This window comes from Chaetura pelagica, unplaced genomic scaffold (genome assembly GCF_000747805.2).
Source record: "Chaetura pelagica isolate M959 unplaced genomic scaffold, ChaPel_1.0 scaffold2, whole genome shotgun sequence".
NCBI classification, from domain to species: Eukaryota; Metazoa; Chordata; class Aves; order Apodiformes; family Apodidae; genus Chaetura; species Chaetura pelagica.
In genome coordinates this window covers 984160-999441 of record NW_009952796.1, presented here as the reverse complement: position 1 = coordinate 999441, position 15282 = coordinate 984160, and the positions used below count along the sequence as shown (strand labels likewise).

At 43.0% G+C, this 15282-nt stretch overlaps 1 protein-coding gene across 1 annotated transcript in view; it reads right to left on the bottom strand.

The window, feature by feature from the left end:
* PROX1 (prospero homeobox 1) overlaps nucleotides 1-15282 on the bottom strand; it is a 36846-nt gene that overhangs the window by 7928 nt on the left and 13636 nt on the right. Inside the window, exon 3 of the mRNA XM_009994730.1 lies at nucleotides 14845-15039. Within this exon, the coding sequence (XP_009993032.1) occupies nucleotides 14845-15039 (195 nt within the window). The remainder of the gene's footprint in view (nucleotides 1-14844; nucleotides 15040-15282) is intronic.

Genomic DNA, 15282 nt, shown 5'->3' with positions numbered 1-15282 from the left:
TTTTTTTTTTTTTTTTTCCCCCCCAAAACCAGGACTTTCTGGACTCAAAAAAAAATCTTTATTCATGTTGACCTGGTGGGCAACAAGTCGCCTTGCCAAACAGGAAAGCCAAAATCTTTAGTGGACTTAGGATCAGAGGTCTTCAGCTGGTGAAGGCTGCCCACATTGCAGAGCACAAGGTCGTGGTAATGGGAGGTAAACAGGTTGGAGGGAGTCAGAGGGGCAAGGCTTGATCATTCTTCTAGTTGGATCATCTAGGCAGTGGCTACAGAGAGAGACTCCACAGGGAGCCTCTTAATCCAATGAAAAGGCTTAAATTAGGCAAGTGATGGAAAATGTCTCCAGGGTGATGAGGGAGTCCAAAAGTGGGGGAGCAGTCTCACCATAGGTAGCTCCAGGACAGACAGTTTTAATGTGTATGCACAGTGGTCTGCACCGCACAGGTACAGCAACAGCAGAAGAGATTCAGGTAAAGTATTTCTGCTGAGAAAACCTCATGCAAAGAATGACCCAGATGTGCACAGGCACATCCTGCCCCCAAAATCAGAGTAAGGTGAGCCTTAAGGGGTACAATGCAACCTTCTTACAGGAGATGCTTGAGAAACTCCATGTGCATCTTCAACATGTAGCCTCAAGTCCTTTCCTCACATGAGGAAAATTCAGGCCTGTGGGCTTTCGGCGCAAGATGGCACCTAAGTGTCTATTCCCATAATCACAGCCTTCAATGCAGGAACCCTTCCGAGGACAAGCCCTACCTGGTCCCTCTCTACTCGTAAGACACTGCATACCAGCAACGCTGGGGTCAAACCAGCAGTATTGCACCAAGGCATCACACTGCTTCTGAGGCCACTTCTCTGTGGCCTTGTGGGGAGGCTGGTGACACTGGGACCAGCCCCTGCATCCCACCTAGCCAGGGACCCCGCCGCTTTAACAAAGAGTTACAGGGCAGCCTACCTATCCACCGGGCTCACCGCAAATTAGGGATTTGTGCAGTTTGCAGGCACAGACGTGCTGGCCTTTCACAGGATGATGCCACCCTCAGTGGCACTGCCCTACCCTCGGTGCTCCTGTGCCCGCAAGGGCAGCGCCTGCAATACCTTGCTGGTGTCCGGGCTCCTGCCACGCTCATGCATTTCATCACCTCCCCTCCTGCACAGGCTCTTTTCTCTGAGCACAGTGAGCTGCTGCGTGGGACCGTGGAAGCGCTGCAAGTTGGTGTGGCAGCATATCAAGCAGGAGGCTTTGGCTTCTGCACAGAAATTGGAGGCAGGTTTTGGAGAAAGTTGCTACACTTTTTGGCGTGGAAGCCATGGCAGCATATGGCCCAATGTTCTCAGTTTAAGTCTGACACTTAACATTATTTAACAGTTTCTGTGTTAGGTGCTTTATAAGGTAAAGGAAATTAACAATTTTCAGTTAATTAGATCACTCAATTGGCTGAACATCCTGGACACCTCTTAGAAAAAAAGCAGGTTGGCTCATGCAATGGAAAGGCTAATGCTTCTTCCATTATCACTTATGAGGAGAGGGAAATAGCTGGAAAGGATGCTTTTATTTTAAAAACACAAATTAAAATACCTCAACTATTGGATACTCCAGTAAACACACTTTTCTCCCAAACACCACCTTTCTAGAAAGCAGGGCATCAATTTGCCCACCACTATGTGTGCCCCAATTCCCCAGGCCACAGCAGCAGCTCTCTGGTGCCACCACAGTCTGCATTTATTGCCTTCCAAGTTTCCTCTCACAGCTCCTGCTGCACAAATCTGTTAAGAAACAGAGGTTTTTTGGAAAGAGAAGAAGATGAACAAGAAACTGGGTGGTCATTCAGGATGGTCTACTCTCTCACTGTGGCACACAAAGAGAAGCCCACTCTTTTGGGAGAGCACTAACAACACAACACTGAGCCTGACATTTGGGAAGGGAAAAGCAGTAGTCCAAGTCTAGCTCAAAAGAGAAAAATTAGGAAAACAACAGAGGTTTCTTATTGCATTTACTGTTACAATGTAGCTTTTTTACTCCTGTATAAAGCTGAAAAACACATACCCCTCAAATGACTTAAGACTGCATTTTAAAAGCATTTGTTTGAAATGAAGCTGAGATCCCTTATCCCTTGAGTAGAGTTTGAGGCACTAGTAATCTACTGCGGGCTTACTGTTATCTCCTCCGCCAAGCTCACAAAGAGGAGAGAGAATAGGCATGGCTCTTACAAGGAAAAAAACTGACAGTGGGGCTGCTGAGATGTCTGATAACACCAGGGAAGTGAAAGTGGTAGTGCAGTGAAAATGGATACTGTGTGATACATTAGATTTAATCACTTGCATTTCAATTAAGCTTTTCCACAAATAAAGATTGGGGAGTACTCGGCAGGCTCCCGGTGGGGCTGCAGCGCCAAGCGCCGCTGGTGCAGCGCGCCCCGGCTGGAGGCGCACGACAGCGCTTCCTCAGCTTGCTCAGGCTGAACCCCCCCTTCTGCCTCCCAGGGTCCTCCCCGTGAGGACTAAGCTTCTGATTTCACAATACGCAAGAGGCATCCCACACACATCAGCACCCCTGGATCTCTGTCTTGAGACCGCTGTGCCCATGGTTCAGGGGATAAGCCTATCCATCATGGAAACACAGCGACTCTCTCGAGCAAACACAACGGCCTCAACATGCTGGTTTTAAAGCACAAAAGTTGGTGAGACTTGCAAACGGAGTGAGCTGAAACAGATTAAGACTTTCCATTTATAATTTATTTAGACTTTTGGAAATTAATTTCTCCCTTTTCCCCATCCTCAAAAATCATCAATAGGGTTTTACTGGGGAGACGATAATAAAATCTCCTTTTTTGCCTTACTGGTGAATTAGAATTGCATGAGATGTAAAGGTTTCTAATGGAAACTCTGATTGCCCTTAACTTACTGCATTGCCAATGACACTGCTGCAGAATGGAAAAATCACTAAGGCTCCTACAGCTTACGACAGTTGAGGGTTTAGTGTGTGTCAGGAAATGTAAGGAAGGACCACAGGGGAGGTTACTGTCACACCCAAGAAGCTGTGTCTTACAAAAACTGGAGAAGAAATAAAACTCGCAAGCACAAGCAGCCTAACTTTAACTCAGTCCCATTGTGGTGAAATGCAATCTGCTGCATGAGGCTGCCTACAATGCCAAGTGGCATAATTCGTACCCCGCAGCCAAATTCTGGCAGGTGCCGCATGCAGGCTCCCACAAAAAACCTGTCCTGCAAAGTGAGTACAGGGATGACCACTCAATTCTGGCTCTGCTGCAGGAACAGCAGAGAGGTTCTTGCGTACTCTCCTGGACACATCAGCCAGATGGGAATGTGATGTGTTACTCAGAAGGACCAGGAGGCACAGCCCAGACTGTGATGAGCACATGTGTCTCTCAACAGCAGTAAGTCCTCTGCTCTCATGGTGTATTTCCATGCAAAAAAAGAGCTGGGCAGGCAGAAACTGCTGGCTAGACCATGGATACAGAGGAAAAGGGATTCACAGAGCTTGTAGTGTGAGGCAATTTTTTTACGTTTAGCAGAATTTGGCTCTGTAGATGAACCATTAACATTGTAGTAGACGGGACAAGGCTTATAAAGGCTTATACATCTAGTGTACATTATATACATATAAAAATGTTGCAGCAGTTAAGAAACATCTGGAATTGGTGTTGCTTGCTCTTGCTCACTCTTCCCACCTTTCTGCATTGCAGTTACCTGTGTCTTCTGTGTCTGGCCCTGAAAAGCTCCAATTGTGCCCTCTCCCTCCTCATTTTGCGCGTGCTGGGGTGGGGAGAATGAGGAGGGAGGTAAGGAAGAGGGACTAGAAGCAGGTGGTGTTTAATCAGTCTGGCAAGGAAACGAGCAGTTACCAGGGGTCCTTTTGAGGGTGGCATGAAGGTGGTAAGCATGTGCTCTGGCAGCAGGGTACCTCCTTTTCTCTTTCCTGTGGCTGAAGATAGGGGCAGGGAAGGAAATCATGCATGGTTATTGGGTGAGAGGTGTTGGGAATGAAGCCGGCTCCACCAGCCCAGGCTCCCCTCAGTTAACTCTGATGAACCTCTTCCCAAAGTAACCATGTTTTTTTGGGCAGCCAGAGCCCATCATGATGGGATATAGTGCTCCATCTGTTCCACCCCCAGCCACGAGGCTGGCCAAACTGTGCTGCGAACCCTATGTTACAAGCCGCACTACAGGACCTGCTGGGAACAGGTGAGCCTCACAAGCCTGTGAGGTCTGAACATGAAGTCCTATGACCTAATGGACTGAGCTCCCTCTCGTTTGACTCGTCTTTATCCCTTGCGGAAGGAAATGGTGCGACTCCAGACAGAGCTGGATTAGATAACCTTGAGGCTGGGCCTCATCTGATGGAGCCAGCCCTCTATGAAATTGCACGAGATAAGCCACTTCAGCTTCCCCCTGAACACTGATACTCGTCAGTTAAAGGGCTTTTATTTGCAACGTTGATTTCCCCTCTCTCCTCTGAAAACTTTCTGAAGTTGTAGACTAGTGCTGCAAATGCATTTATGTGTCTATGCCACCGCTCTCCCCTAAGTCCCAATCAATGCAGCTGCCTTTTTGCTTAATGACAGAGATCACACCCCCCCTGGTCTGCTGCTCTCTATAAAGCCTCTCTATTAAGTACAGAAACAAGTCAAGGCCACATCTTTGAGCACTCTGGACCACCATCCGGACACAGCTTCTTCTGATGGCCTTGAAACCACCCCCCTGCAGAGGACAGTTCATGAGTCCCTCTGGCGGCACACAAAACAGAGGCAGAGCCCGGCTGCGTACCTTCCCCCTCTGCAAATAAGAAAGATGAACCTTGCCCCTTCCAAATCTACAGGGAGAAATCATCTCCAATATGCTGATTACCTTTGGACAGCCCTTCTGGCTGTCCCTTGCCCACCTAGACTCACACATCAGGAAGACGTCAGGCTCTTTTTCTGCACCCTGGGCTCTGCATAACTAAAGAAAGTGATCTGGTACTGAAGAGTCACTCCCTCTTGGACTGAACAGTATTTCTTCACTTCCTGTGTTATTATTGTCACTTCAACAGGATACTGAACCATAGCTACTGCACCTCCCAGATTATCCCTCTCTCACGCAGATGAAGGACACAGTCCTCATGGGCCCCTGCAATATTCTGCTGTTCCTTCCTCACAGCGTCACCATTTCACCTTTATAGATTTAAGTATCTTTGAAAACAACATGCCCATTGAACTCCACACCAATGTTGGAAGGCATTTCTGCAAGCAAATCTGCGCTGCCGCTGCTCTTTCAGCCCAGGCATACCTGCTTTGAGAAAGGGCAGGATCCCAGAGAGCTGGGCCAGAAACCAGCAGAGGTCACGATGCTCCCATGGCCTGATTCCCTGATTTGCTAATTCACAGTATGACAGCCTGATTCCCGTCCATTTTAAAACATGTTAAAGATATTGAGCAAACAGTGTTCTGCGTGAAGGTGACCTATGTGAAGTCCTGTAGGACGCACAATCCTATCTGTAAGACTTCTGCTAAAGTCAGTCGCACAGCCTGACCCCACGCTGTGAGGCAGGATCGGCTGGGACCTCCTCTTCTGGCAAGTACACCTTACAAAAATAAAAACAACGCCCCCCATCACCCCAGATCCATAAACAGCATGGCTCTGTGACTCCAAATCCAGGTCTGCATTTAAGTTTGAGTTTTGAAATAAAGAAATCAAACTTCTTTCCAATTAACTTTTAGCATATATTCACACACTTGACTATATACTAACACAACAAAAGACAGCTATTCAGCTGGTACAGATTAATTATCTCCAGTGTTTGCTGGATGTGATTTACATCAGAAACTGAGAATCCAGCCCAGAATTTAGTTCAGTGTTATGGAGAAAAAGCAAGGGGTGGGTGGGATGTGGAAAGAAAAATCTTACAAAGCTAGTGAGCTAACAAACTATTTCACATCTCTCTGGTACTACATTTTGCATAGAACAGCCTAGATAAAGTTTAGAGGATCAAAATATTTTCCTCAGTTTTCTCAGCACAAAGTATTCTAGGTCCTTTTAATGTGCCACAGTAAAAGAGGATCTAAGAAATTTCAGTCCCTAATGTCTGTGAACAACCTCCTCCTTTACTGGACAGTGCTGCTTTTCTAGAAGTTCTGAGTGAGAAATTTAGCTATATCATCTAAAATAAATCTAAAAAGTCTGGGAGAAACATGAGCAACTTGCATGTCACCCATTACCACAACTAGTATTTATTAAATAGTAAGAGAAATCAGTGATTCTGTTTTTTGTCTCTCTTTTTTTTTTTTTTTTAATTTGTTAACAAGTTTTAAAATTGAGCTGCCTCTCAGTCTTTCTATATGCAGAATGAATGAAAAAGCATTTCAGCTTGTGAGGGATAAGACTTTCTGTGAGTGAGGGACAACATGGGTTAAAATTCACCTTGCTTCTCACTCCTCATCTACAATGGATTTGTGGAGAGTGATGGACATCTGGAAATCAGTTTTACATAGAAAAACAGAAAACAGGGAAGAACTAGGAAGATGAATAAAGGCTCATCACACACACAAAAGACCAGAGCAAAAAGAAGCTTGGATTTGGGTATTCTTGTCTGGCAAGGAGGCAGGCAGTAAGGCTAATGAAGCATTTGCGATATGGGACGTATGCCAGCGTAACAAAGAAGATGTGCATCAGCTCTGCAGATGTGCCAAAGCCCCCAGAGCAAAATAATGACATAATCACCATCAGTGTCACAGACCAGACTGTACACAAGGTGACATGGGAGAGAATAAATAAGAGTCTTTAGAGGCCTGTAGTACACACACGGGAAGGAATAGCCATTCCTCACAACTGCCACAAGAGAGTGGCGAGATGTTGGGCATAATGTGTGCAGCTAGCAGAGGAAATCTTGAATTGTGCAAGGCTAACACACTATAAATTGGTGCTTTTCTCGATCTCCAGATGATGTTTCAATTCCCACTACTCCTTGTTGAATGCAAAATGAAATGGCAGTAGGAGTCAGAAGAGTTTGCCTAGTTTTATTTTGTTTTGGTTTTGTTGGTTTCTTTTTTTTTTTTTTTCCTTTTTTTTTTTTTTTTTTTTGGAAGGGGATTGTTCTGTTGTTTGAGAAGAGGATGGGGCAATAAGGATGAGTACCAGTAAACACTGTATTAAATATTGTAAGAAAAAAACCCACAACAAAAAACAAGGCAAAAACCCCCAAACAAAAAACCACAGCACACCACTACTACACGCACACGCATGCAGAGTCACAGAAATCATGCACCATTCAGCTGGAACAGTCCTAGGATTCTCCCAAAGCAAAATTAGAAACAAACGAGTACGGGTTTTGCTTTTTTTGGGTGGGTTATTCTTTCTGGTTTACGGCTATCTGTGAACTAAACCAGGAAAAATCCCACTAAAATATTTTTCCATGCTTAAAGATTACTATTTTATTGATCAGTAATAAAACACCGCTTAGGGCAATTTAGTACTTAACATGTTATTTGCGGTGGGGACTAATCTGAAAAGCTCTGAGTAGCCTTAAATCATTTCACAACAGCTCTTCCTGCATAAAAGCAAGTGTTCGCCTCCATACAGCTGTGTGATTCCATGGTACTTTTTTTTTTTTTTTTTTTTTTGCAGGACTTTTGTCAATTTTTAAAGGGAACATCTGTTTGATAAGGTAGAACAACACTGGTAGTAATCCACAGGCCTAAGTGGGCAAACTGTGAAAGAGCAGGAGAGGCTGAAGGCGCCACCAGGACTCTCACAGAAGGAACGCTCAAGTACGTAATTGTTTGCAGGATCTGGCCCTACAAGAGGAGCTCAGAAGAACAAAGCACTTGGCTTCACCAGTGTCCCTTTTCATTGCTTCTAATGAAAGATTCATAAGAATAACTTTAATTTTTTATGATCTTTTTTTTGCATTACTGTATTAGCTGCATCTACTTTGTATGCAATTTCTTCTTAAATACAGAAAACCTGTTTCAAAATGCCAAGCATAATAACTTAATCAGTACAATAATTGATCTTGATTGTTCTGTGTTGCTTCTTAACAGTAAGGAAGTCAGATGGAGCCCAGCAAATGTTTTATATGATAATTCCTTTTCTTTGCAAAGTGATGTATTTATAAAGAATGCAGGTGAAGGTTCGGAGTGGGGTTTCATGTTTGTTTTGGTTTTTTTTTTCTTTCTTTCTTTTTTTCTAAGACCAAAAAAATATATTAAAACCTCCCTAATTTGCTAGTTAAACTGTTCAGTGGAAGAATGATTGTATTTGTCCTTTTTGGCTTCGCCCAATTAATTGAAGCAGTAACATAACGATTGTTAATAAACAGTCCTAATGTGACTATACTTCTTGCCTATCTGCTAGAACTGCACCGTATCTTTGTTTATCATATCATTGGGAAAAACAAGGAAGCATGTATATGATTTTGTGTTCTGTTGTGTATGAAGTTTAATAATTATGCCACAGAGGATTCTAAATTAATTGTAGAAGGGACAACAGTATTAATCTGTTTAGCAAACTCCAGCTTCTTTGCACTTTGATGTTATGAGCAGAAGCAGTATGAACTGTGGCAGTTTTTTGAATTGGGCATTTGTTTCTGTTACAGTTTATACCAATGTTTTCTTTTATGCTTTTTCTGCTCTGCACCTTTCTACCCTCTAAGAAAAAAAAAAACACAACAACAAAACTAACGCAGAAAGCAAAACCACATAACAACTCAGCAAACAAGGCTGTGCTTATTTGGGTGCATTTTGATCAAAGCTGACAGATCAAATTTTTCATTTATTTACCTAAGTTTCACTGCAGCCATTCTTCATAATTACAACAGCATTTTAATTTTTTTTCTTCCCATGAATATGAGAGAAGGGGTTCTGAGAAAGTTTTTAATTAGCTAAATAGGTCTGTGTAATCTAGATGAAATAAACACGCCCGTTTGAAAGGCTTATTAGAACTTTTCCAGCCATTTAATCCATAGATGGCTGAACACAATGATACCTTCCACAGAAAGCTACAGCCACCACCAGCAGCTGTTAGAAGAGAGCTTGCTCCCTGCTCCTATTGATAACCCTTTGTGGAATGAAGAAAAAGAGCTGAGGGAAGGAGAACTGAATGTCAGACAATAGACATCGCTACACACACTGTCTCTGAACTTTCCTCATCTCTGAAGGACAATTAATTATGAAGGCCTTTGGGGTAGGTCGAAGCAAGGGAAAACCTACTGCTGGCCCAGCACTCCAGCCGCTATCTCTGTGTTTGTTAAATGGTTGTGCCTGTTGGGGAACCAGAGTAGCAGCCACCAAAATAGCCAATAGATCATTTAGGAAAAAAAGAGCAAAAGATTTTTTTATGTGTGTCTGTCCTTGTATAATTCTATTCTCACTGTGAAATCATCCATACACAAAACACAAGGACAATTTTTTTTATTATTTTTTTTTAGAAGAGCCACAGGGTAGGTTACAGTCAGAAACGGCCTCTCAGTGGTGTGTTAAAAAGGATGGTCTTTTCACCAAATCATTTCACAGAGGCAAAACAGACAAACACAAAGAGTTGAGACTTTTTCTCCTACATTAAATAGAGTAACTGATAAGGTCAGACATATGATACCTAAAGACATGAATCTGTGAACTCTTGAAGTCAAAGGACTTCTCTGTGCAAAGGAACAATCTTTCAAAGGAAATAGATCATAGAACTCCACTGAATCCCCTTTAAACTTTATGAAGCAGGAGGAGAAAAAGCTCTAAGTAGGGAAGCTTGACAGAAGAGCCTTGAACTATTTTCTGAAGGAAAGATGAGACCCTCCCTAGGCTGCCACAAAACATCTTTTTTTTTCTAAAGGCTCTTCTGAACTTTGATATGTGCCAAGACACCGCTATTGAAAGCTGTATAATTATGTGCTATAGCCACTGTAGAAAATGCTTTGTTCACCACAACAAAGAACAATAAGCAAAGTAAAGTGACATTACACTGTATCTTTTTCTTTAAGAATGTTGAGAAAGGTCACGGTACGTTATAACTAATAAAGCTGTTGAGTAAGGAAGTTTAAAGTTGATCTTGCTGTGCTTAAATGTAACCCAATGACAAAAAGGCAGAGGGAACTAAAATTGTAATGACATTAAAAAATAGATCATATATCAACGTGCCAACTTCATTATACAAACACCTTGAATCCAAAGGACGCAAACAGGAAAACTGAGTGTAGTCATGCCACAGTATTCCTCTCCCGATTCTCTCCCTAATAGCTTCCAACTACAATCTGCTAAACTGCAAAAACTGATTAATAAGCATTAATTGATACATGCAACACACAGACCTTGTACTGCAACCCATGGATTTTGTTACTTGATTAAAAAACGGGTTCATTTCCCAGGCAGTTTCAAGGAAAGCTCTGCTGTTTCACAAGAGAGCCTCTTCACATTTTTTAAAAATACAAAAGGAAAGAGGCCTGAGGGCATCAATTAAATTTCCTGAGACTAAGATTTTTAAGTGAAAAAGATGTTCCATCTAGGCACCTATGTTCCTTTTTTTCTTGAGAGGAATCAGGACAGTTATGTTTGCTTTTCTCAAACTGCCAAAGCAGCTTTACTCTCCTTGCTGCAGATCACCAGAGAGCAGCCTCCTGACTTTGTCTTTAAGAAGGCTGAGAACGATGTTGAAACACTACAACAATAAAGCCCTTGAAGGAGGAAGTATACAGCTGAGGGGAAAAACCACGAGGAGTTTAATTCTGAAACAAACAACTGTCCGTTAGGCTGTCCCCACTGCTGGTACCACCAGAAGTGCAGAGGCTGCCAAGACAGAGCAGTTTGCATGGAAAGAGCAAGCTCTGTGATGGAAGTTAGCAAGTTATGGACTTGATTTTCACTTCTCTTGAGGCCACTTTGCACTGCTCCTGTTGTGGAAAGGAGTATTAGGGTGGTTATACTTTGTACTTTACAGTGCTTATGTATTGCAGAACCACTCGTAAGTGGCCTTAGTTTAGATAAGAATCAGGTTCAAAGGCTTTAATTCTCCTTTTGATGAACATCAATTCAGTTCAAGATGAACCCTACAGAGGAAACTGGGGAAGAATACAGGTTCCTAAAATAAGCACAAGTGACCAGTATTTTTGACAATTTAGGACGTCTCAACTTGTGTGCTGGGCACACTTCATTTTCAGGGAATGGACCATTGAGGACCTCCTCATTAACAGATATCCAGTTGAGCATCCCAAAATGGAACTGGCCTAAAACCATCATCGCTCCTGAAAATCTTGGCAGCGAGAGTTATTCTCAAGGGCTCACAGGCTGCTTACGTGACTGGGTTATTACTTAGATTTTATAGGTGGTGTTGTCTGAATTGTTTTACATCATCCCATTGATTTTTATGGGACTAACTCAGAGTGAGCTAAGTTAAACATTCTGCTAAGACTTGAGTGCAACTGGTCTTAATTAGGATTTTCCCACCAGAATGGCTTTCCCCTGCCAAAAGCAGAGCAAACTTCATAAAAATGGTTTTCTCCCCCTTTGAAACGATGACACGTGCCGTAACTAGCACTATGAAAAGAGGCAATCACTGCGTCGAGCCTCGCTGTACCAAAACTGCATACAGTGTATTTGTGCAAATAACGCAGCTTGGCAGACGTTTCACCATTGTGATCAATCTCAATAACTACGTCTGCAAAATCGGGCACGTTCCCGTGAAGCAGCAGGCAGGCTGAGCTCAGAAAGATGGCGTGTGCGGGCGCTTGCTTTGGTGCTCGTTTGCTCGCTACACACTGGAGTGTGGCAAGTGCAAGGAGTAGGCAGGAGGGCATAGAGAGAAATTGCTAGCATGGAGAGACCCTGAGACTTCAGAACTAAGACCGAGTCATTAAATGCCCACAAGGAAAAGGGACGGGCATCGTGCAGAGAGACATTAATACACGGGCAATGATGGTAGCTACAAAAAAAAATAAAAAAATGCCAGTGAGCAAGGATGACGGAGGAGGAGTGGGAGATAAAGCAAGGCTAAAATCCAGGTATTGTCCTCAGGCCAATTTCTTCTGCTTGCTGTAAGTAAATATATCAGAAAAAAAATATAAAAATGTGGCCTTTAACCATATTTTTATTTTAACTCACAGCATGCTGTCCCCCTTGCTTGAAGTCATTCAGCCACAGTCACAACTGTGAGCTCTGATGATCTGTGTTAGGATGAATTTTGAAAGAGCTACAAAATTATTTTGGATTTTAAGGTGTTTTTTTTCTTGTAACACATAGCAAAAATACCTGACTTTAATTATTGCAGGTGGCACTCAAAAGCCCATGGCAACACCACAGATGAGACAGATATCAAGTGGCACAGCAAGCTGTCTTCTCTTTCTGACCAAGTTCAGCATTTGTGCTGGGACACTGACATTTGCAGCTTTCATTCACCAGAACAACCCACTTTCTCCTTCCCTGGTAGAATGACCCCAGAGCAGAGAAGCTTCTTCACCTTCCACTAAAGAAATACTGGGGGTTTTTTTCTGCCTTTCAAAACTGTTTCAAATTGTTCTGTGCAACTCAACACTGGTTTCTCCAGCTAACCCTGCTGTGAGGGAAAGAAATACGGAACTGGCTACACACAGACACACACGTGTGCACAAAACACAGGCAAAGTTGCACTGCACTGGAGGAGGCATTGTATCTATCTCTGGCTCACAGCCACAGGGATACAATGGTAAAGCTAAAAACGATAGGACATGTGGTTTGTTAAACATCTTATTTGACTTTGCTACAAGCTGTCAGTCGCAATGCACAGGGAAAGGAACACAGTATCACAGATTCCTAAGCAAATCAATGGCACAGCCCGATACGGACCAAACGCACACTTTAGCTTTATCATTTTTTCCTAATAGCCAATTAGGAGTACATGCACAAATTTCACCCAAGAAAAGATAAAGGGGGAGGGGCTTAGGAATAGTTGTGTAGGTGATTTAAGAGAAACAGCATATCAGACTAATCAGAAGATCAGCAAAGCATCATTGAAATATGAGAGGAAGGAACTTTGATGATGCTAAATACGGCAAATGCTCAGTTTGCTAAATCCTTTTAGATCCAATTTCAACATTACAGTACTTGTCATTTTTGCTTTGCAGCTTGTGGAGGAGGGGCTGGGCACTTATCAGGAAAAGTTACATTGGCTACATTAAAAATGCCACCGTACAGTTTAATGATCTCATAACTGCTGGATCTTCAGTGCAAAACCAAGATTTCAAACTCTACGATATTCTCATCATACGAGACAACACCAGAAAGATTGAGTAAAAGAATCTGCAAACCATTGCCATTTATAACATACCTTTCCTTCCATGATGGGGGGAAAAAACCCAAGGGCCTCCTTTCCTACCAGCTGCTAGGCCCCCTTGGCCAAGGAGACTGCAATCACTAGCTGTGCTAAACACACGAGATTTATATTTTCTTATCTACCTGAAAACACCTATACACTCCCCCCTATTCTTCATAGAAGTTATCCATCTACATTAACACTGCAACTAGTGTTCTGAAAAGGAGTAATAAGTGCCTGAAATAATTGAGGATATGAGAGCTTTTGAGGGCAAAGAACATTTCAACCTATGTTCTGCAAACAAAACAAAACAAAAGTGTGTTAAAAAGAAAAAAGCTTGAGGGAATTTAAGCACATTTTGACAGAAATAAGTTGCTCACGCTGATCTCCTTAAGAGTTTCCTTTTCTTTTCCTGGATTTAGGTATTATGCCTTGGCATACAGGCAGACATACATCCCACATACAGGTGGGAGTCTCCTGTCTCATGTGTGTGTGAGTAGCTAACAGGGCCAGAGCCCTCAGAAGGGCCTGGTGGGGCCACAGAATGCCAAACATGAAGTCTGGATGTTGTCATCTGCTGCAATGAATGGTAAACCCCTCAAGGAACATCTTTTTCCTGCCTCTTCCTTCGTCTGCCCCTTCCATGCAAAAACAGAAAACTGCGTGCCCAGAAGAGGGGGAAGAAGCTGAGAGAGACGAGAAGGTCTTTGCTTAGAGACTTTTTTTCATCATCTGAACTTACATGCTGCGAGAACAAGCACTGCTAGAAATCCCTCAGATTAGTCAGGAAATCACCATGTCTATGCCTAGAAATGTCACTTTTGCTACAGGAGGGGGCTCATTATGCAGCTTGACCCAGAGTGAAAGATGCAGACAGAAAAAAATAAATTAATAATTACTACCACCATCACTTTCCCACTCCACCAAGAGATGGGATTACTCGAGCCTCCCCCTCATGCACACCCTGTTCAAATGCATCATTACATCTGACTACCTGAACAATGCAAACTGCCATCCTCAGCAGGGAGAAACACTCTCCCGTGGTATCGCCGAGGGTCAGCATGTTAATGATAACAATAGTCTGCTGAGCTACCAGGCTGGCCTGTAAACAGGAATCTTCATCAAAGCCACAAACCCGTTACAGCAGAAAACAGACAGCATTTACTTCGAGTAGTCATTTTATCCTGCAGCTTGACAAAGCAAATGCATTTTAGTTCTATAAATCAAATGATGGAAAGCAGAGGAAGGTAACTGCAAGTGTTTGATCACACAATTACAGAGCTTTAGAAGAGCTGTGAGGTGACTTCTTTCACTACTGTTCCTCTAAAAGGAAACTTCAAAAAGTCAAAACTAAGAAACTTATCAAAAAAAGGCAAAAACTTTTATCTCTTGTCAAGTGCCTACTGAGGCCTGAGTCTCCACCTACCAGGGCTAAAAAGATTAATTAGCATCATTCAGAGATGTGGAATGCCCAGATTCCACCGGTCATGGCCACAACAAAAAGGTACGTTATTTTGAAGGCAGCCTGGACCACGGAGTGACTCACAAACACAAAGAAACAAAGATCAGTGCCTACCTCAAAATCATTTGCTTTATTGTAGTGCATGTTCAGGGCCCTGTACAGCTCACAGTCTCTGGTTATAGACAGCTCCTCAGTGCTCGTGACCCCGTCGTTGATGGCTTGCCGCGCATACTTCTCCATCTGAATGTAGTAAAACTCACGGAAATTGCTAAACCACTTGATGAGCTGAGAGGTAATGCATCTGTTGAACTGTTAAATTTAAACAGTAAGAGGGATAAGAGCACTGACATTCCTCCCCCCCACAGCCCCATTTCTTTTAAAAAGCATTCTTTCCTCCCTTTCCCCAGCACCTTTTAAACCCACCTCTCTGTGTTTCTACTGCGGAGGGGTGGGGGAAGCTGCTGACAAATTCTGTTAGTGTATCAGATGAGGGGAAACATATACGGCTCAAAAGTTCCACGACAAGTAACAGAAGATGTATAGCAATACTGT